The 20,090-nt window shown below is 54.4% G+C and overlaps 1 protein-coding gene across 1 annotated transcript in view; it reads right to left on the bottom strand.

The window, feature by feature from the left end:
- TTLL8 (tubulin tyrosine ligase like 8) overlaps positions 1–9,884 on the bottom strand; it is a gene marked incomplete at its 3' end in the record, with an annotated part of 30,964 nt that extends 21,080 nt beyond the window's left edge. Inside the window, exons 1-4 of the mRNA XM_081059258.1 lie at positions 9,828–9,884; positions 8,568–8,682; positions 6,975–7,100; positions 2,396–2,582 (exon numbers count right to left, since the gene is read on the bottom strand). Of these exons, the coding sequence (XP_080915384.1) occupies positions 2,396–2,582; positions 6,975–7,100; positions 8,568–8,682; positions 9,828–9,869 (470 nt within the window). The 5' untranslated portion in view covers positions 9,870–9,884. The remainder of the gene's footprint in view (positions 1–2,395; positions 2,583–6,974; positions 7,101–8,567; positions 8,683–9,827) is intronic.
- Positions 9,885–20,090: the final 10,206 nt, after the last annotated feature.

Below are 20,090 nucleotides of genomic sequence, written 5' to 3'. Positions count from 1 at the left end.
GAAAGCCTGGGAAAGGAGACCTGCCCCAGGGCCACATCAGGCCCCCACACAGGATGGACTGCAGCAGAGAACCGTGGGAATGAAGCCTTTTGGGACACAGCTCTATTCACACCTCCTGGGGATGGCAGGGCAACATGGGAGGCACAGTGAAGTGTGGGGGTGTCCCTGAGGATGTGGAAGAGGTCCCCGCCTATGTAGAGCTGAGTTGGGGCACGAGAAAGCAGGAACCACCGGTGGTACAGGCCCTTCCCTGTGTGCAGGGAATGTGGGGATGTGTCACACAGGGCCACATCCCCTGCTTCTAACTGGACGTGCTGAGGGGAGCCCAGAGCCACCGGGCCCTCCTTTGTAGTAAGAATGTGTTATCTGACCCTGGCATGACAACAGGATGTGGTGGCATTGGGCGCCTAACAGCCCTGGCTGGCAGCAGACTGGCCCCAGAAACCGTGGTGAAATAAGCCAGGTCGCCAAGAGTATCTGCCGTCCTGGTAAAGATCACAGCTGCCCAGGAGACCAACCAAGTCATGTGACATGAATGCCACCTCAGTTTTGGCTCACACAGAAGACAAGAGGCTGGCCTTCCTATGGGAAGGAACCCCATGTCTCTCCACCGGGCATCAGAGTTCCCGGCTAGAAGGACACCTCAGCCAGCGTGGGGGCACTTGGGCAGGAGCACAACATTCACACAACAGGTCACGTGCAAAGTGGGTTTGCACAGATTCATGTTTGTTCTCTATCCACAGTGGGCATCACATACGGAAAAGAGGTGTGACCCCATCCATTACACACAGAAACTAATTACAGGTTGATGCGTCGTAGAACACCTTCATGACCTTAGACAGACAAAGGTTCCTGAAACAGGACCCGGAACGCCCTGCCCTGGAGAATAACCAAAACACTGGGTTTCATCAAAAATACCTTTAAGAGGTAAAAAGACAAGTCACGCCCTGGGAGGAGGCACCCTTGATGCCTGCGAGTATACCCAGCAGGGCATCTGGGCAAGCATAGACGGAGGACACCAAGGAAGCAATCAAAAGGGCGACAACCAACCCGACCTTGAAATGGGCAAAAGACGTGAACAAGCTCTTCCCAAGAGCATCGTTAGGCGACCAACACACACGTGACACCACCAGAGACACCCACACTCACCACCGGAGTGGCCGAGAGAGCCAGCCAGCCCAGCTGCCAGGGGCTGTCTGGACGTGCAGGAAGGCAGCCCACCCGCCCTGCCGTGGGCGTGTGAGTGACCCTGTAGGACGGCTCTGGAAGGTGCTCAAAACTGGGTCACCCATTTGCCCCATATCAGAATGGGTGAGTCCTGTGTGGTCTGTTGACAGGACGGGAGCTACACCGCTGCAGGCAAGGAGGCGCTCGTGTGTGCGCGGCCTGGACGGGCCTCCCGCATGCGGGGCACAGCCTGAGTGACTGCACGAGTCAGAAGTGCACAGGAGGCTGGCGGGGGCGGAGCCAGGCAGGCCTGGCCTGGGTTCTGCCGGGAAGGGCTCCCAGGGGCCTGACGGGGCCCAAAATGCTCTGTATCTTGATCTGGCAGTAGTCACCCAGGTGGCACATATGCCAAGTCTCATCCACCCGGACCAATATGGATGTCCCCTCGTCCAGGGGTCTGCATGGCCTCCGCTGTGCTTATCTCCATACACAGAAAAGAAGGAAACAAGGAACAAAGGGACAGAAATGACCCTGAATGGTGCATGTGGGCTGCAGGTTAGACCCTGCAAAACCGTCACTGACCTCCCTGACTTGCTCCCTCGGCCAACAGCTGCTCACACAGGGGGTTCCTGGGTCACCTCTACCCAGCTCCTCTCTGTTGGCCGCTTTGAATGGGGTGCTGGGCCCCTGGCCCTGGGAAGGACTCGGCCCTCAGAAGAGGGGAGAAAATCCAGGGTCAGCCTTTGGGCCCCCGGGGCAGCGAGGGATAACGAAAGTCAGGAGGACCCAGGAGGCCTGGGCCAAGCAACAGCTGTGCCAGCACCGAGCACCGGGGGCCAGCCAGAGGCTGGCCTGCCTGTTGTAGGGTTCAAACCAGGTAAATGACATGAAGGGGTGTGAGAGGTGCTTAAGGCAATGTTACCTACAGATGTCCCCAATGGGGGTGTCACCCTTTTATCAGCCACCAGGGGCTTGGTGGGACAGGCAGGGGCTCCAACACCCACACAGCACCCCTCCAACACCCAGACAGGCTTCCCAATGCCCAGATGGTGACCCAACACCCACATGGCACCTCACATGCCCATACAGGTCCCCGACGTCCCAGAGGCTGGACTTCCCTAGACAACCCCTGAAGCTACCCCACATCCCCTGATTGGTGTAAGCACGGGGTGTGTGCTCCCCGTCTTGCCGGGGCCTCACTGCCCAGGGCTCTGAGCCAGGCGCTCACCGAATGAGGGAGTAGTACTGCTCGGTCAGGTCCCTCCACTCGTCCTCCGTCAGGCCCTTGGCAGCGTCCTCAGAGACGTCGATGTCCTCGTGCTCCAGCTGCCCCAGGTAGTCCTGGCACACCTTGCACGCCAGGTCCACGAGCTGCCCTGAGAGACCCGTGAGCTTCGAGTTGGCATTCTCAGGATCTGAAACGCAAGCGTGGGCTTGTGGAGTGTGGTCCCACCCTGTGGAGTGGCACCACAAAGGCCACCAACCCCTCTGTGCTCTAAGGCTTCTCAGGGGACGCTTCTCTGGGCAGCCACCTGATGCCACCACCTCCCAGCGTGTCCTCCACCTAGACTCAGCTCCTCAGGCTGGGACGAGACTGCACTTCTTACGAACCCGCCGCAAAGCTGCCCTTTTCCGAGCCCACATGGACATTCGGGAAATGTTTTGTGAACAGTGCTACAGGCCAGCCCCACGTGGGCACCAGCGCTGGCATAAGTGGGCATGGCACTCTGAGCGTCCGACCTCCTACCCGGCATCTCACTGTCCTTCTGGAAGTGTCAAGGGACCATGGGTCAAGATCGCTGAGGGGTCTCAGGAAGCACTGAATACAGGGACGTCCCCTTATCCGGTGGCCTGACTCCCACACAAAGCATCTGGCCCCAGGTAAGGATGCGGGGACCGGGCGGCTCAGAACCAGCAACTGTCCATGTGAAGACAGGGCTGCTTGGCTGGTGCCTGGAAACACTTGCACAAACTGTGGGGACAGCTATGGCGGGAGGTGGTGGAGGCTGACACAGAACCCCCATAATGAGTCCCCCCACCCTCCCAGGCGCTGCCGTGGGACAAATCCCTCAGGTTTGTGCAGCTGCTGCAGAAATTACAATATGCTCCTAAAGATGTATTGAAGTGAAAAGAATATAAATAACCATTTAAAAGCGAAAAATGGCACTTCTAGGTTCTGGTCTGGCACGTAAGGAGCTTAGAAGGTGCCTTCCTGTCTTAACAAGTTAAAAGTGGAACAAACTTAGAAAGCACCAACTCTTGTTAGATCCATGAGAGAAGTGAGGCCACAGGGCAAACCACTGCCCTAAAGGTGGAGAGACCGACAGGTGGGCACGGAAAGCCACCCTGAGGGGACCAGAGGCTGAGAGCAGGAACCCCATGGGGACCAGAGCTGGTGAGACAGCTGACAAATGACGGAGGCCCAGAGCGGACAAGTCTGAGTGTTGAAAGCTCTGCAGTCTTAAGGGGCCCCACATATCTGTGAGTTTCACCTCTGAGAGATTGACCAGGTTCCCACAGTGAGTATCTGAGAAAAACCCCCTGTGCTTCTGGCACGGGGAGGGGGAAATAGCCATCCTGAGATGTGCCAGACCACTCTGTTCTTAACCAGGCCTGCCCTCGGGAGAAATAGTTCACCAGAGCCTGACCAACCTAGGAGAAGAGAAATAGTCAGCTCCAGCCCCTCCAGCCATCTGTCCCACCAAAGGGGAGAATTGGAGACACACACGGGGAGCACAGTGCAGGGCGCAGGCTCACTATAGACTGACCCGAATCGTGGAACCACAGAACACTGCCTCCCACACCTGATACCACGTCATGAAGGCCCATTTACTGTACTCCCTGTTACCAAGGACATGTCCGCCTTTCAACAGTAAATGACAAGGCACACTCAAAGGCAAAAACGCCGTTGGGGGAGACAGAGCAGCATCAGAATAAGACACGGCAGGGGTGCTGGAAGTATCCCTTGGGAATTTAAAGCAACTGTGACTCTCGTGCTAGGGCTCTAATGGACGAAGCAGGTGGCACACTAGGACACATGAGCAACGCCATCAGAGGGACGGAAATTCTAAGAAAGAACCAAAAGAGAAGCGAGGGATCAAATACTCTGAAATGGAAATGGAGAACACCTCCGATGGGCTCATGGACTGGACAAGGCTGAGGAAAGAATCTCTGAGCTGGGGGTATATCAATAGACTCCTCGAAAACTGAAAAGCAAAGTGAATAAGACTGGAAAACATTGAACAGAATATCCAAGAACTGGGGGAGAACTGCAAAAGGCATGACGTGTGTGTGATGGGAATACCAGGAGGAGAAGAGAGAGAGAAAGGAAGAGAAGTAAAATTTGAAGCAATAATAACTGACAGTTTTCTCAAGTTAAGCTCAGACAAACAATAGATCCAGGACTCCAAGGACAACAGGTGAAAATCTATACCTCAGCTTATCATGTTCAAAGTACAAAAAAATCAAAGATAAAGAAAAAATCTTGAAAGAAGCCAGAGGCCAAAACACCTCACTTACAGAGGAGCAAAGATAAGAATTACATTCGATCTCTCCTCAGAAGCCGTGCCAGCAAAAGGAAAGTGAAGAGAGATCTTTAAGGCGTTGAGAGAAAAAAACACCAGCTTTCCATTCTGCATCTTGGGAAATCATCTTTCAAAAGCAAAAGAGAAATTCTTGCTCAGGCAAAAACAAAAACAAAACTGAGGGAAGTTTTGCCAGTAGCCCTACCTTGCACTAAACGTTAAAGAAGTTCTTCAGCGAGAAGGGAAATAACAAAGGTCAGAAACTTGAATCCACGTGAAGAAAGGGCATTAGAGACAAATGAAGGGATATAAAAGCTTGCTTTTCTTATTCTGAATTGACCTGACATAACAATTTAAGGAGTACTATTAAAGTTAGTAGCAACAACGTGCACGCAGAAGTGAGATGAATGAGAGCAACGATACAAGAGGCAGAGGAGGACAAACACTGACTGCTATGAAGAGCCTCAGGGGCTGTGAGTGCTGCAGCACATGGATTCACTGGAAAGTGGACATGGATTCACTGTAAGTGTATGTTCCAGGCATAGGCCACCACCAAGCAGCAATACAGATACCTGCTATGCTAAGAAAGGAGAGCAAATCATAGGAAATGCTCAAGTAACACCACAAAAGGCAGGAAAGGTGAAAGAAAACGGCCAAAATGTGGTAGGTATCAATCCAGCTGTGTCAACAATCCTCTAAACAGCAATGGCCTAAACACCACCTCGAAGACAGAGACTATGCAGTGATCCAAAAACAGATCCACTGTGTTCTACAACCAACCACTTGGAAAGACACACACAGATTAAAAGTGACGGGGTGGAGAGAGAGATGCCATGCTAACAGGAATCAGAAGAAAGCTGGAGAAACGCTGGTAATTTCAGACAGCAGACTTCAGAGCAAGGAAAACTATGAGGGATTAAAAACAACAGGTCAATTCTCCAAAAAGACAGAACCAACGGTCCTTAATGTATAGGCGTCTCACAACAGAGCAACGAAAATACATGAGGCAAAAGCTGACAGAACTGTGAGAAGCAGATGAAGCCACTGCCACAGCTGGAGGCTTCAACAACCTTATCAGAAATGGTCAGATCCAGTGGACGGAGAACCAGAATGGACTTGGTTGAACTCAACAGCACCGTCAATCAACTGGATAGAATGGACATGTGTAGACGGCTTCATCCAGCCACAGCGGAACCCACATTCTTCACAAGGTCACGTGGTACATTCACCCAGACAGACCACATTCTGGGCCATAAACACTCCTAAGGCATTTAAGAAAATAGAAATTACGCAGTGTGTGTTCTCAGAACACAATGGAACCAAGCTAGAAGTCCACAAGAGAAAGATGGCTGGAAAACCCCAGACACTTGGAGATTAAAATAGAGACTTCTAAATAATACGTGGGTCAAAGAAATCTCAAGAGAAACTTTAAAATATCTTGAAATAAATGAAAATGAAAACACAACTTAAAAATGTGTGGGGTACAATAAAAGCAGTCATTACAGAAGAATTTACAGCATGAATGCAAATGTTAATAAATAAGAAATGCTGAAAACCAATCATCTAAGCTTAGGAAACTAAGAAAAAGAAGAGCAAAGCAAATCCAAAATAAGTAGAAGAAAAATAATAAAAATCGAGCAGAAATCAATGAAATTGAAAAGAGGACATCAATAGAAAAAAATGAACAAAACCAGAAGTTGGTTCTTTGAAAAGATCAATAAAATCAATAAGCCTTTAGCCAGGCTGACTAGGAAAAAGGAGAGGACACAAATTACTAACATCAGAAATAAAAGAGGCGACATCACTACAGATCCCACAGACATCAAAAGAATAACAAAAGGAATATGAACAACTCTGCGGCCACAAATTTGATAACCTGGGTGAAATGGTCCAATTCCTTGCAAGACACAATCTGCCAAAACTCACACAGGAAGAAACAGACTGAATAGGCCTGTATTAGTTAAACAAATTGAATCGATAATCAATAACCTCCCAAACACAGAGCACCAGGCCCGGATGGGTTCCCTGAAGCTGCTTTAGTAAAGTCAACAAAACAACAAAAACAGCGACAAAGACCTTATTTGGGGCTTGTAGGCCTGAGACCATGAGGCCCAGTCTCCCCACAGCACACAGGACACCATTCCCTGTCACCCTCTTCCATGGGACCCCTTGGAGCAGAGTGGGGGTCGGGGTGGAGCCACAGTCCATTGCTAGCCACACGCAGCCCCACTGACCCTCCTGCCACTGTCTGCCCAGCGAGGTTGGGCCTCGGGCCACACTCACCTGTCTTGTGGTTGAGGTCACTGTCGCCAGCCCCCTCCCTCCCGCTCCTGGCTGTGCTTCTGCTGCAGTTCTGGTGGCTGACCACCCACTTGAGGATGCTGGAAGCCATGGTGAGCCGGAAGTCGTCTAAAAGGACACACAGGCTTCGCCCCTCTGCCCGCGCTGGGGACTGGGCACCTCAGCCAGTGCCAGCGACTTCAGCCCAAGTGTCCCTCAGCCTCCCCACCCTCACAGCCTTCCCTTTGTGGGGCTGGTGCTCCCCACACTGCCCCACTCACCCCAATCTCCACCCCTGCAGACGGGAGTCTAATACGCCCTGGGACAGGCCCAGAGGCAGAACTCACACACCCCTCCTGCCCCCAGACCACCACCCATGGGCACCCGCACCCCCTGCGCCCCCAAGTCCTCAGCCATGCCTCCTAGAAGGACCTCTGCTGACAGCACTGGGACCTTCCCCATCATGGAGCCTCCCTGGACTCAGTGGCTTCCACAGCCTTCAGTGCAGATGGCCTGGGGTCCTGAGTGCCTACCCAGCACAGAAGGCAGCTCTGGGTCCTGCAGACCTGGGCTTGGCACCCAGCTGGCTCCGAGTACCCCTGAGAGCAAGCCCATGCCACAAGGCCGCTCCCCAGCCCACCCAGACTCTAGCCTGTGTCCCCAAGGAGGTCTGCAGGAGATTCTAGCACCTTCTCGTCCAAATCTGTTCCTTCCTCACCTCAGCTGAGGCCTCCCGCCCAGCAGGCATGGCCAGCCTGGAAACACCCACAAGCTGAGGTCCCCTCGCCACCTCTCCCATGGCCATGGAGCCTCCCATGGGAGGCCCCTCCTTCCATAGAAACAAAAGCCTTTGAGCTCACACACTAACCTTCTGCCCCCCTTCCTGTGGACACTCAGGCACACTGCCCACACCAGCTGGCCTGGCTGCTCCCCAGCCTGGCCCCTGCAGCCCTCCCTCACCTCCAGGCCTCTGCCCAGCGCCCCCTCTTCAGCAGGCCCCTGCTCCCATCCTTCTCTTCACTGCACGCCTCACCTCCAGCCCCCACGGCACTGCCTTGTTGTGTGACCCCCAGGGTGGGGTCAGGACACAGGACAAGGGTGCTGAGCAAACACCACATCTCCATGGGCCCCACATCTGGTGCTCAGGAAACACGGGTCACCCCTAAATGGACCCTCTGCACCTGCCCTGACCTTGGCCTTCTCTCTCCTGTCACCTCTCGGCAGAATCTTCCTTTGTCCCAGATCAGAACCTGGGGTCCCAGCCTCATGGATGCTCAGACCCGCCCCAGCACCACTCCCGCCGGTCTCTCCCAGCGACCCATCGGCACACCCAGCTCTGCGCTTCCGTCAGAATCCAGTGCCTCTCCTCCTGACTTGCCCGTGCTGCCCGTGAGCATTTCTGGACTGGCCCTCAGCACATCCACAGAGCTGAGCCCCCAGGTCTTGGGATGGGACCAGGCACCACCATCACCCCTGCGCCAGTCCCCAGCCCAGTGGCCAAGGCCCATCCCATCTCCCTTCCAAGGCCCCTGCAGGGTCAGCAGGGGTGGACCAAGGTCCTGCAGGTTTCCTGTCGCACAGGCCGCCAGCACTTACCCAGGAACGCCTGCTTCTCGCTCTCTGTGCAGAGGCTGTAGCAGCGTGGGAAGAAGGTGTCAGGGTTGGCTTGAACGTACCATGGCAGGCTCCTCAAGTTCCAGCACAGCCCGATCTCCAGAGACAGCGGCACGTCAGGCCCCACAGGCTGCGCTGGCCCATCTTGGACCAGCCCCCAGGCCCCCAGGACCAGACTCCTCCCCATGCCCTGGCCAGCTGGTCCCAGTGGCTATGCGACCCACTGTGCTGCCAGGGCCTTGGGCTTATCCTCTGGTCGGTGACAGGTCCCAGGGAGAACCAGGAGGCTGTCAGAGGGCGCCAGGGTGCTGGGTACTGTGTTGCCATCCCAGGTCCCTAAATGGTGCCCAGACTCAGGTCCAGGAGAGGCGGGGGCAGCTGGAGGGTCTACAGCAGTCACACGCCCACCACTCTGGCCCCGTGGATGTGCCCTGAGTGTTAAAGCGGCCTGGCGCGAAGTCCTGCACCCCAGGGCCCAGCCCATCACCCCACTTGGAAAGAAGCTGAGTGCCCTGGCAACCACTCTACACAGGGTCTCCATGGGTAGCCTGGCCTGACCGCCCATCCTGGGAAGGACGCCAGCAGCGAAGCTTTCTGAGGACACACTGGGGGACCAGACCCCCACAGGGAGCCCTGGGGGCAGCAGTGAGCCCCTCCCGACCCCCATGTCACCCTTGCCTGTTGAGGGGATGCTCCCCTAGTTGACGGGGCAGCCCCTCTGCCCAACGTCTCCCAAGTGGGCACGCGTAGGCCCATCGTCCTGGGCTGGCCCCACCCTGAACCTGAATCCCCGGGGTAAACGTGGGACAGCGTCTCGAGGAGGGGCTGTGGGACTGAAAGAAGGTGAGGTGGAAAGCGCCAGCGTGGCACAGGCTGTGTCACTGCGCCTGCCACAGGGAGTCAGGGTGTAGGTGAGGGTGGGCCGCCCCAGCTCGGGACCAGAGCTCCTTTAAGGCCCACAGTCTGGGCTGAGCTGCAGTGGCAGCCCCCATGTGCCCACAGGAGGGCACTGCTGTAGCTTCAGGGCCACCCAGGGACACAGTGAGGGGCACAGGGGCCTCTGGGGGTTGGTGGGTGGGGTGAGGACGCAGTGACTCTGGACACTGACGCTGGGTAGTGGCAGTTGTTGTCCTGGGGAGGAGCCCCAGAGTGATGAGTCCACGTGTGGCTGTGCTGCCACAGGGCACTGGCATTTTAGGGGCCGAGGCATGGCCACGCTGCCCCTGCCCAGCCCCCACTCACCTTGGTGGTGAAGGAAGTCGTCTTCCCGTAGTGATTCAGCATCTGGTCACAGTGCAAGCTGTGACAGTCAATGATGTCCCTTTTGATGGTCCACAGGAAGTACGGCATTTCGTTTTTTACCAACCTTGCCTGGCAAGACAAAAACTTTTATCAGTAAATACCCAGCATTCAAGGTTCGTATCCTTTGACAGCTGGGGTGTCACCAAGAGTAAAGGAAATCAGATTTTTAAATGACATGCACTGTGCAAATTCTAATTGTGCATCTCTCATCTCATGGCTGCCACGCGTGATCCTGGGGGACCACCGTGTGCTGTCTGGGAGCAGCTGTGACCAGACGGGTTTCTGCTCTCAAGAACCGAGTGCAGGGGGCGTCAGGCCCTGGGCTGCAGGTGCACCGAGAGGAGCCCCAGACATGGGGCTGCGAGTGGGGTACGAGCTGCCTGCCGTTGAGGGCACTCAGGGCAAATGCCATGCACCCCGACCTGGGAGAACCCCCTGCAGACCCCTGGGGGGCGACTCCTCCCTTGCTCCCTGCTCCTATGTGCAGGAAACCCAGGCCCACCAGAGTGAGGGGCCTGGGGCGTGGGGCTGAAGCTGGACGGGGGGTGTCCTTGGTGTCTGTACTTTTGTGCTTACAAACAATGGCACCTGCTTGGTCAAAAATTATAGCCAAAGAGATACAAGAACAGGAAAACATTCTGCAAGATCCTGCCCCCAGAGATGACCGCTGACCTTGGTAAAGACCCTGCGGAGCCATTTTCTGCAGACCCACATTTGAAGACACACCAGACTGTCAGCAACCGGGACCAGTGCACCTCTGTCCCATGTTGGGGCGGGGCCGGGCCACCAGTGTCCCCAGGGTCAACTTTTAGAGAAACGCATCAAAGAATTTCCCCGTTTTTCTGTCACATTGTGGCTGGTCAGTGACTTCTTCACGCACACTGGGCATTGGACCTCTTAAGCTGCTCACACTGCAAGCGTGGCCATCACTCTGCCCTGTCTTCCTGCCCTTTCACAGTGTTGCCTGAGGAGCAGGCACTGGCCGTGGCAATGCCGGCAACTGTGTCGAGCTCCCCGTCCCAACGCACCAGCTGGGCCGTGGATCTCTCGGAGCTTTGCGGTCATGTCCTGTGTGAGCCCCAGACAGAGGGGCCGCTTCTCCCCTGTGCAGACGCCTCGGTCTCGGCACCAGCTCTACCGTCGTCTTTGCCAGTTGACCTGCCACCTGGCCAGCATCATGGTCACAGGAGCTTGGCCCACTGTGGCTCAATTGTGCTCTGTGGTCCACGTGTGTAGCCACACGATACTGTCCCCACTGTCTGTCAGGGCCTCACAAAGTGAGAGGCATGTTGTTCTGCCTGCTCCCCACGCACCTTGGGGCTGCTCCGGAATTCCCACGGAGTTCCAGTCACAGACACAGTTTGTCAGCTTAGACATGGGCACACAGGGTCACACACACAGCGCCCTGCAGTGTGTCGCCTGGGCAGCCGACCCCCTCGCCTGGCTCTAAGGGGGCCAATCAAGACGCCGGTGTGGCTCTGGCTTTGCCACCCATCCCCCAGGACACAGCATGGGTGTGAGAGACCGTGCCAAAGTCGCGGCTCAGGGACTCGCGCGTGGCAACCTACCATCGCGTCGTGGATGTCCTCCATTTTCCCCGAAGGCTCTCCTTGGTTTTCTTTGCCTTCAGCACGTGTACTTTCTGTAAACACGACACATGGACAGATGTCAGCGTGTCGCGGCCTCTGTGCCTAACCACAGACACACACTCCAGTGCCGCTGGCACCACGGCCAGAACGGCAACCTCGCCTCCATGTGCCTTTGCGGGTCCTGAGATGGGGCAGGGCGCAGTCAGGCTCAAGCCACATCCATGTAGCTGAGGGAGCTGGCACTGTGCCAGGCTTACGGTCCCTGGGGGCGAGGTGGCGGAGAGGGGCACGGGGACGGCGGGCAGTGGGGTTTGCTGCGCGTCATGACTGTGTGGGAGCTGGGCCTGTGCAGATCCCGGAACCAGGGAGGCGGGGGTCAGCACTGTGGGAGGCCAAGCAGTGACCAGCGGAGGACTGGGGCTGGAGCAGGGACAGTCAGGGCATGGACAGTGGGGACACTGACAAGTGACCAGTACCAGGGTTTGAAAGCACGTGCCCACTGTGTGGACGCCTGGGGTGGGGGAGACTGGGGGGTGACCTCTGGCATGGGCTCCTGTGCCTGCCGACAGGGACCCCAACACATGCTGGGCGTGGCCCAAGTCATGGGGCCAGCGGGGCTGTCACAGCCCCCGGCAGTGGTGGCTTACTTCCAGGTCCTTGAGACAGACACACACAAATGTCGCACACCGAGAGACAAAAGCTCTGATACTCTACCAGCCACCCCGTCACTTCCATCCTGGACACTGGCAATGCCCTTGGGCAGGAAGTGGAACTTCTTCTCCACCCATCCCCTCCTCCGCAGGGCGGCCCGCACCACCGGGTAGTGTCCATAGATAGAGAAAATCTTCTTCTCCTCAAACGGAAGAGAGGATTTTCAATGAAAGAACTGGAAGTTAACTGTCTGTCTGTAAGAGGAGTTTTCAAAGCAGACTTAGATGGGCTGTACCTGCAGGAAGTCCCGTGTCCTGCTCCACGAGAAACACCAGGAACTCCGCAGATGCAGGTGTGGCCCAGCCCACCCACTGTGCGCCCGCTTCCTCGTGGGGCTTTGTACACACTCGCATTACACACTCACCATCACACACACAGAACACACAGCAGTGCGCTTCCCGAGACATGGTGACAGGGCCTGAGGACGTGTGCTCTATGACCTTCCTTTGTCCACAAAGGCACTGTCCCTCATGCTGTGGGGGGCATGGGTGCCCAAGGTTTGAGGAGGGAGAGGAAGGAGCCATCCCACTGACCAGGAAGGGCCAGAGGGTCTGTGGTGGTGAGGGCACAGGGCCAGCATCAAGGGGAGCGGGGGACTCTGCCCACTGCTGTGTCAGGTGCCTGGAGACAAGGCAGAGAGATGGTCGCTAGTGAAATGTGCTAGGCCTCCCCAGCTGAGGGACAAGACTGGAGAGTGACAGCCATGCTGAGCCCCTGGGGCCCACAGTGCTGAGGACGCAGCCTGGACATGCTCACCTGGGCAGTACACAGGTGCATGGTCAGCAGTGAGCTTAGGGCCTCAGGAGCTTGGGGGAGCAGCCAGGAGGTGAGGAAAGGAGAGGGAGTGGCTCAGACTCAAGGGGTCCTTAATGAGTTGACTTTGAATTAATAAAAAAGACAGATTCTCCTGGGGTGGGCCAGGCCTAATCAGGCAAGCCCCTTAAAAGAGTGTCCAGGGCTTCGCTGGAATTAGGGACTCAAAGAAGCAGAGCTTCTCTCCCCGCTGCTGTTTGTGACGAAATGCCACAGCTTCCTAGGCCACCAGGAAGTTAATTCTGCCAACAGGTGAGGGTCCTGGCCATGGGAGCTGCCCCAGGTGAGCCCAGGGCCCCAGCGTGGCTGATGCTGGACTTCAGCCCTGAGAGAACCTGGACACAGGGTCTGGCCTGGACTCCCAGCCCCAGAGACTGTGAGGCAAGCAAGCCCACCCTGGTCAGTTATGCAGTGCCAGCAGCTCTGGGGGAATCTGCACCCACAGCCAGCCCTCGTGCCTCCTCAGAGCTTGGCGCCTGTGGCTAGGAGCTGTGAGCTCAAGTTCCAGCACCCAGGAAAGACCTGGCTGGCCACAGGACCTCCGAGCCTCCTTCTGCTCGGAAATGGATCCAAGGCCTGCCCTTGCAGCCCAGCGGGGCCGCCCTCCAGGGCAGAGGGAGCTGGACAGGGCTGATTCATAGCAGGGTCGCTGCAGTGAGCGGGTGGGAGTGGGATGGCCTGTGAATATCAGCGCCCTGCAGCCTGGGCACTCCCGTAACTAGCAAATGCAACAATGTTAGAAAGATTGATTGATTTTATAAGTTAGCAGAACACAATACCTAAGGGAACTACAGAAAGAATAAAAACATAGTATGAGACTTCTAATGCATGAGAGAGGGCAAATGTAACTTTAAAAAGTAATCAGTCCACAAGGAGGCATGAAAGGAGAGGAAAATGGAGCAGACAGGAAAGTCGATGGGAACATTTGCACGTGCCAGCAGTTTCACTAGATAACACACTAAACGCACCAGTTAAAAGATTTTGTTACATCCAACTCTTATGTTCTTCATAAGAGAAAATCAAGAACACAAGCCGACGACGTATAAAATAAAGGATCTAAATCTGAGATAAAACAGACTTTGGGACAAGTTAACATCACTAAAGAAAAGAAAATTATTTCATGTACACCTGAAACTAATTTAAAAAAAGGAAAAAAAGAAAAATCATCTCATCATTTAAAGAAAATAGTCAATTCACCATAAAGATACATTCGTTCCTATTAAGAGGCTGTAAGTTATATACAGAACTACACAGCGGAGAAACCCCCACTATGACAGTATATATAAGATGCTTCTCTCAGTAAATGCTGAACACACAGAAGAGTCAATAAAACCAGAAGACTTGAACACCACAAACAACAAAGCCTACACTGGTGGCTAGGAGGACCGCACTCGACACCAACTTTCACATACACTACCAGGACGCTGGACGTAAAGCAAGTCTGAGCACATCTCAGCAGAGTGACATGCAGAGCACGTTCTCGGCCACAACGCAATCACGGCCACAAATCAATGAAAACTAGAAAGATGCGCAAGTGCAGAAATTAAAAACGCTGCTTGTACGTGATCCATGATCAATGAAGAATAACGTGAATCATAAAACACTTTCAACTGAATCGCAGCAGAAACACTACCAAGTGGCAGCTTGTAACGCAGCTAAGGCTACTTAGAGACGCGTCTGTAGTCCGAAATGTTTGTATGTTTTCAGGTTTCAGAAGAAAATCTGCAAAGTACTGGGCTGTTACGGCTATATTTATATGAAATCCCACAAAAGGCAGTGGCAGAGATCACAGAAGGCACCCCCGACGGTTGCCAGGATGTGGTGTGGGGGTAGGGGAATAACAGGGTGGGCGGCACCTTCTGAGGGAGATGGACGTGCTGGCCGACGACGTGCGTTCCATGTGTTGTGCTTCTCTCTCCAAGTGCATTGCCAAACTCTGCACTTTGTGGTGTGTGTATGTGTGTGCGTGTGTTGTGTTGTGCTTTGGAAGAAAGTTAAGGACTGTGCACATGTTTCTGTATTAATGTGCAATAGATTTCATGGGGCTCCCGTGGTTCCCACCTTCTGCGCAACGGTCATTGATGCACAGAGGAGCAGAGAATACAGCCTTTTCCCCAGAAAAAACTCTGTGTGCTCAGAGTGGCCGGTGTGCAGACATCTGCCTCCACTTAAAGAATACTAGCTGCTTCCTTATGTCCCCCAGACCCAATCACTCACATTCCACTGAAATGTAAGGCTCTCTCCCTAGGGAGGGGTGCCAGCTGCCCCGAGCTCCCAGAGTCATAAGTTGGGGTTCCTCTGCTGAGGCACAATTCCCTCTGTACACACAGGTGGCATCTGTTCTCACTGTGTCACCCCCAGGGGCCTGAAGCATGGGGGACTGCTACAAGGGGCTCCATGAGTCACTGAGAATTGTCCATGATCCAGAAACCTCGTCCCGATGTGCCCACAGCCTGAGTCACACGGTGGGACCCTGGGAGAGGATTCCACTGTGTGTGTGTCTGCACCTCCCCAACTTTGAAAGTGTTACCTATTTCCAACGAACAGCGGAAAGAAAAAGTACCCCAGGCATAGCCTCGGTATGGAGGCCAGACTGGCTGAGGGGGCTCCACAGGCTGCAACTCACTCCCCAAATCCATTCCCATCTTTAACAAGTGCCCCCCAGCCCAATGAGCATGTACCTTGATTGCCCTTTCCGCCAGCTGCCTTGCTATTTTGTATCTGTCTAATTTGGGCGAAGAAGTCAAGTCTTGGGAAATTCCTGGTTTTAATTCTGCAAAAGAGAAAGAGAGATCAAGGCGAATGAGTGCTCTTAACAGGGAGATACTGGGGGACTCAGAGGTCCAGCCCTTCCTAGCACCCTGTCCCCACACACTGTCACCTTCAGTCCTCTGGCTTCAGGGCCTGACCAGTGCAGCCCCCACCTGTCCCCATACCCGCACTGCACCTCCTCCCTGGCTTTCCGGCCTCCTGCTCCCCAGACTCTCCTACATCTCTCCAGCCCCTCCCCAGGCTACAACCCCCTGGCCTCGCCCTCTCTGTGCCCCTGCCCATGCTCCTCGGCAGCTCGGTCTTGGGGCACCCTCTCTCCGTGCTGGGCTCCCACCTGCTGTGTGGCCACATGAGAAACCCCCTCAGCCTCCGCCTGGGCCAGCCCTCCCCTTCACCAGCCCTCTCTTGTCCCCTTTCTGTGGCCCCGGCCACCAGATGCCACCAAGTTTCATAGTAACCACCTTAGAAATTAAAACGGAACCCACCCCCTGTCCCCTGCACCCCTCCTCACTCTGACAGTTCCCTCTCCACACCCCCATTTGCTGGGCTCCTCCAGAAAAGCTCATGCTAAGGCCACGTGTGCAGAGGCTGGGTCCCGTCATCACTCCCCTGGGTCCTGGCCCCTGGCAGTGCTGGACCCCTGCCAGCCAGCCCCTCCCCCCCCAGGTCCCCTGCTGTCCCCTCCTCACTGTGACGCTTTCTCCCTCCCCATGCCCTAACCATAGAAGTGCCCAGGCCTGGACCTCACTCTCTAGGTCATTGCACGTGGTGACTTTAAATCCCACCCTGCCAAGATCACCCGACCTCCTGACGCCCCCTGGACCTGGTCCCCTGATGTCCAAGACGCATCACACGTGGCACAGGCCAGCAGCAGACACCTCACCCCTGCTTGTCCTGCAGCGTCCTTCTCTGTGGACCCCAGAGCCCCTCGTCCACATGGCCAACTGATAAACTCAGGCCGAGCCACAACTGAAGGCCGCCAAGGAGAAAGTGAACCACAGCCCCACTGGACGCCACACACAGCAATTAACCTGAAGTGGTCACAGGCCTGCAGTGACAGCCGAAGGCACAAAGCTCCCAGGAGAAAACGCAGGCATGTGTTTCCACAGCGTATGGTCAGGCGAATATTTCTGAGACTCACTGACAATGAAAGTTAAAACTGGCCAACTGGATTTTATCAAAATTAAAGTGTCCTGCTCTGTTAAGGAAACGCAAAGGTCACAAACTTGGAAAAAGCAGTCACAACCTGTACCTCTGACACAGAGGGACATGCTCGGTGCTTCTACTTCGATGACATCTGAGCTAATCTATGCTGACAGAAGCCAGAAAGTGCAGGAGGAAACTGAGAAGGTGCAAACGTCCAACAGAGTCCCCTTCGAGAGGATAAAGCCCTATGGGTACGCCAAGATGCTGCAACTCCGCTCTCAGTGACCGATGGCACCAATGAGCAAAGAGCCACCGGACCAAGACCTGCACACGAGTGTCCAAGCTTCCTCCCTGACTCACAGTGCCCACATGTTAACTCTAGCACACGGGGACGGTTATTAGAACTGACTCTTGAGGAGACTGCGTCCTCGACCACCGAGCCGTGAGCTAGGGATCAACGACAGGCCCAGGTAGCAACCAGCCAGCACCTCCACAAGCACACTCCTGAATGACCCTCGGGCTGCAGAAGAGATTACGGACGTCGGACGGCAGTGCACATTTCTCGACTAAAATGATAACTAAAATGCCAAAAGTCACCTGTCGTGGGCCAGAGCTAAAGTTGTGCTTACAAAGAGATTCTCAGCCATCTATGCACTTTTTTACAAAACAATTAGGCTAAAAACATGGAGTAACACATCCATCGCAAGACCTCACAAAGAATATAGCACATGTAAACCCAAGAAAATTAATAAAGAGGACACATGAATGAGATCTTTTAAAAAGTCGATGAATCTTAAGCCAAAGGTTTAAGACAGACAATATCAATAAACAATTGATGAGACGAACCGATAAAAAAGAGAAAAGGTATAAAAAAGTAATAACAGGATAGGAAAACCCCCTTAGATGGCTAAAAATTAAGAGGATATGATGAACTTTATGGCAATAAAGTAGAAATTTAGAAGAAACAGACATCAAGGACAAACGGAGACCAGCCTTGAAAATTCCCTGAGTGAACCGAACCGGGTCAGTCACACCAACAGAATCAACTCAATTGATTCTGTGGAAATAACGACGGGAGTCAGAGCAAGCCGCCCCAAATACGCCACTTTGCGTGTTGATCGTTATGGATTCAAGTTACTGAAGAAACTGGAGCGCTAGAAAGACGCACTGACCCCGCTGCCCCCTCAAAGCAGGAAGTAAACCTCCCACAGGAAAGGTGGGGAAAAGGTGCCCTCCCTGCACCAGAGAAAGGCCCAGAATGTTCACTGACTTGCTCCCCTAAGGCTGAACCCCTTTGTCAATTCCTCACAAATAAGGACCCCCCAAAAATGGTTTTTTGTTTAAGAGGTTCCAAAGCTGGCTAATGTTGGTCACCGCGTTGAGCCCCATTCCAAGTTCCGGTGAGAGTGTCCCTGTTTGCAAAGTGTCTTTTTGGTGCTTTTTACCAACTGCCACTCCAGTGACCCGCTGGTTTTGCTTTGGCTGTTTATGAACCATTCACAGGACAAATTCCCAGAGAAATACAAGTTACTGAGACTGACCGAGGAGAAATAGAAGATTATCACCCTCTACCTAATGCAGGAACTAAATCTGAATTTCAAAGCCTTCCAGAGGGAACACTACGGGCTCCTGGGCAAACTTGACGACTACACAATTCCTGGGCAGAGTCCTTCTGAGGGTAGGAGAGGTGGGACCACCCCTAACTTGTTTTAAGAGGCCGGCAAGTCAAGTCGTGAGAAAGTAAGACCACAGGCCCATGTGACACATGCTGAGGACAACATCACACCCAGAGGTGAGCACACTGCCCCCAGCGACTTCACAAAGGCCACCTCCTCACCGGGTCAATCACGCTCAGTTACTATTCAAGGCGTTGTCATTCACGACATTATGAAAATAAGGAACAGTCGGAAACACCACGTCCACAGATACACACACATCTGAGTAAACACCCATCTCCACTCGGGCTGAACTAGAACATGAACAGCTGCCAGCACCCAGATTTTGATTCCTACCTCCCTCCACCCACTCTGAGGACAACTGGGGTTGCTGGTCTGAGATACTGAAGCCCCCAGGTGATCTTAGGGCAACTTGGGGGCACTTATAGGCTGGAGGGCACAGCAAAACGATTCAGAAACGACTTGAAGAGGCTTTGAGGACCAAGTAGAGGTCACAGAGTGTCATAAAATATGAAAGTGACTGATTGTACATAGTCCAAAGCCCAGAAAGATTCTCCAAAGTAAAAACACCACACAAAAAGAAACCTCGCCCGAGGGCAGCGGAGATGCCTGGCATGCCAGCACCTTCTCTGGAAACCCGCAAGTAAGGGAGGGAAGGAAGCACCCAGCACGCCTTCCGGAAGGATCTGAACCTCATGAAGACCACAGAGGCCTTCGGGGGAAGGAGCTCTTCCAGAGTACAGATGATCAGCTAGTTGGTGTGGGAGAAACGGCTCGTTCCAAAGGGGCAACTGAACCCTGGGAGGTGGGTGGGCACTGTGGTGGCCATGCCAGAGCTGCCGTGTGGTCAGCTGCAGCCGTAAAGGTGACCACACAGCAGTTCTCCCCTGCCCAGGCCCGGGTTCCTCACAACCCCACAGGTACAGATCGAAGTTCTCTCCAGCCATCCTCCCGCACCCGACCCCATCTCAGAGGGACCCTGCAGGGACCCACCACAGCAGGGAACACAGACAGTTACCAGGTGCCAGAGCACCACCCTTCCGATCAGCCACGGCAAACACAAGTCTACATTGCAGGGCTCTCGCCAGCACTGACCCACTGACCAGTCGTAGCACTGATGATGGGACAGCCAGACACTGTGGGCAGAACCAGGTGCACAGACCCTCACGGTAACCTGGCCACACACTTAGCCCAAATCCTGTCAGGCCACTCCACTCACCACCGATTCCAGGGTAAAGGGGAACAGCTTAGATACCACTGTGAAGCCACAATCAGACAAATCCCAAAGGTGGGGCTGCCCAGAGAACAAGAGGCTGTCCTCATCACTAAGCTCCCATCTTGAAAACATACAGCCACAGGGCTGTTTATTCTGGACTAAAAGACAGCCTAATGCAATGTGTGGTCCTTGACCAGAGTCCGAGTTGAATAACCAACTGTACACTTATTTGGGGAGTTACTGGGGGCATATGAATATATTCTGGGACTTTATTAAGAAA

This window comes from Rhinolophus hipposideros, assembly GCF_964194185.1.
Source record: "Rhinolophus hipposideros genome assembly, chromosome: 9".
Classification (NCBI taxonomy): Eukaryota; Metazoa; Chordata; class Mammalia; order Chiroptera; family Rhinolophidae; genus Rhinolophus; species Rhinolophus hipposideros.
This window is presented reverse-complemented; position numbering and strand designations above follow the sequence as displayed.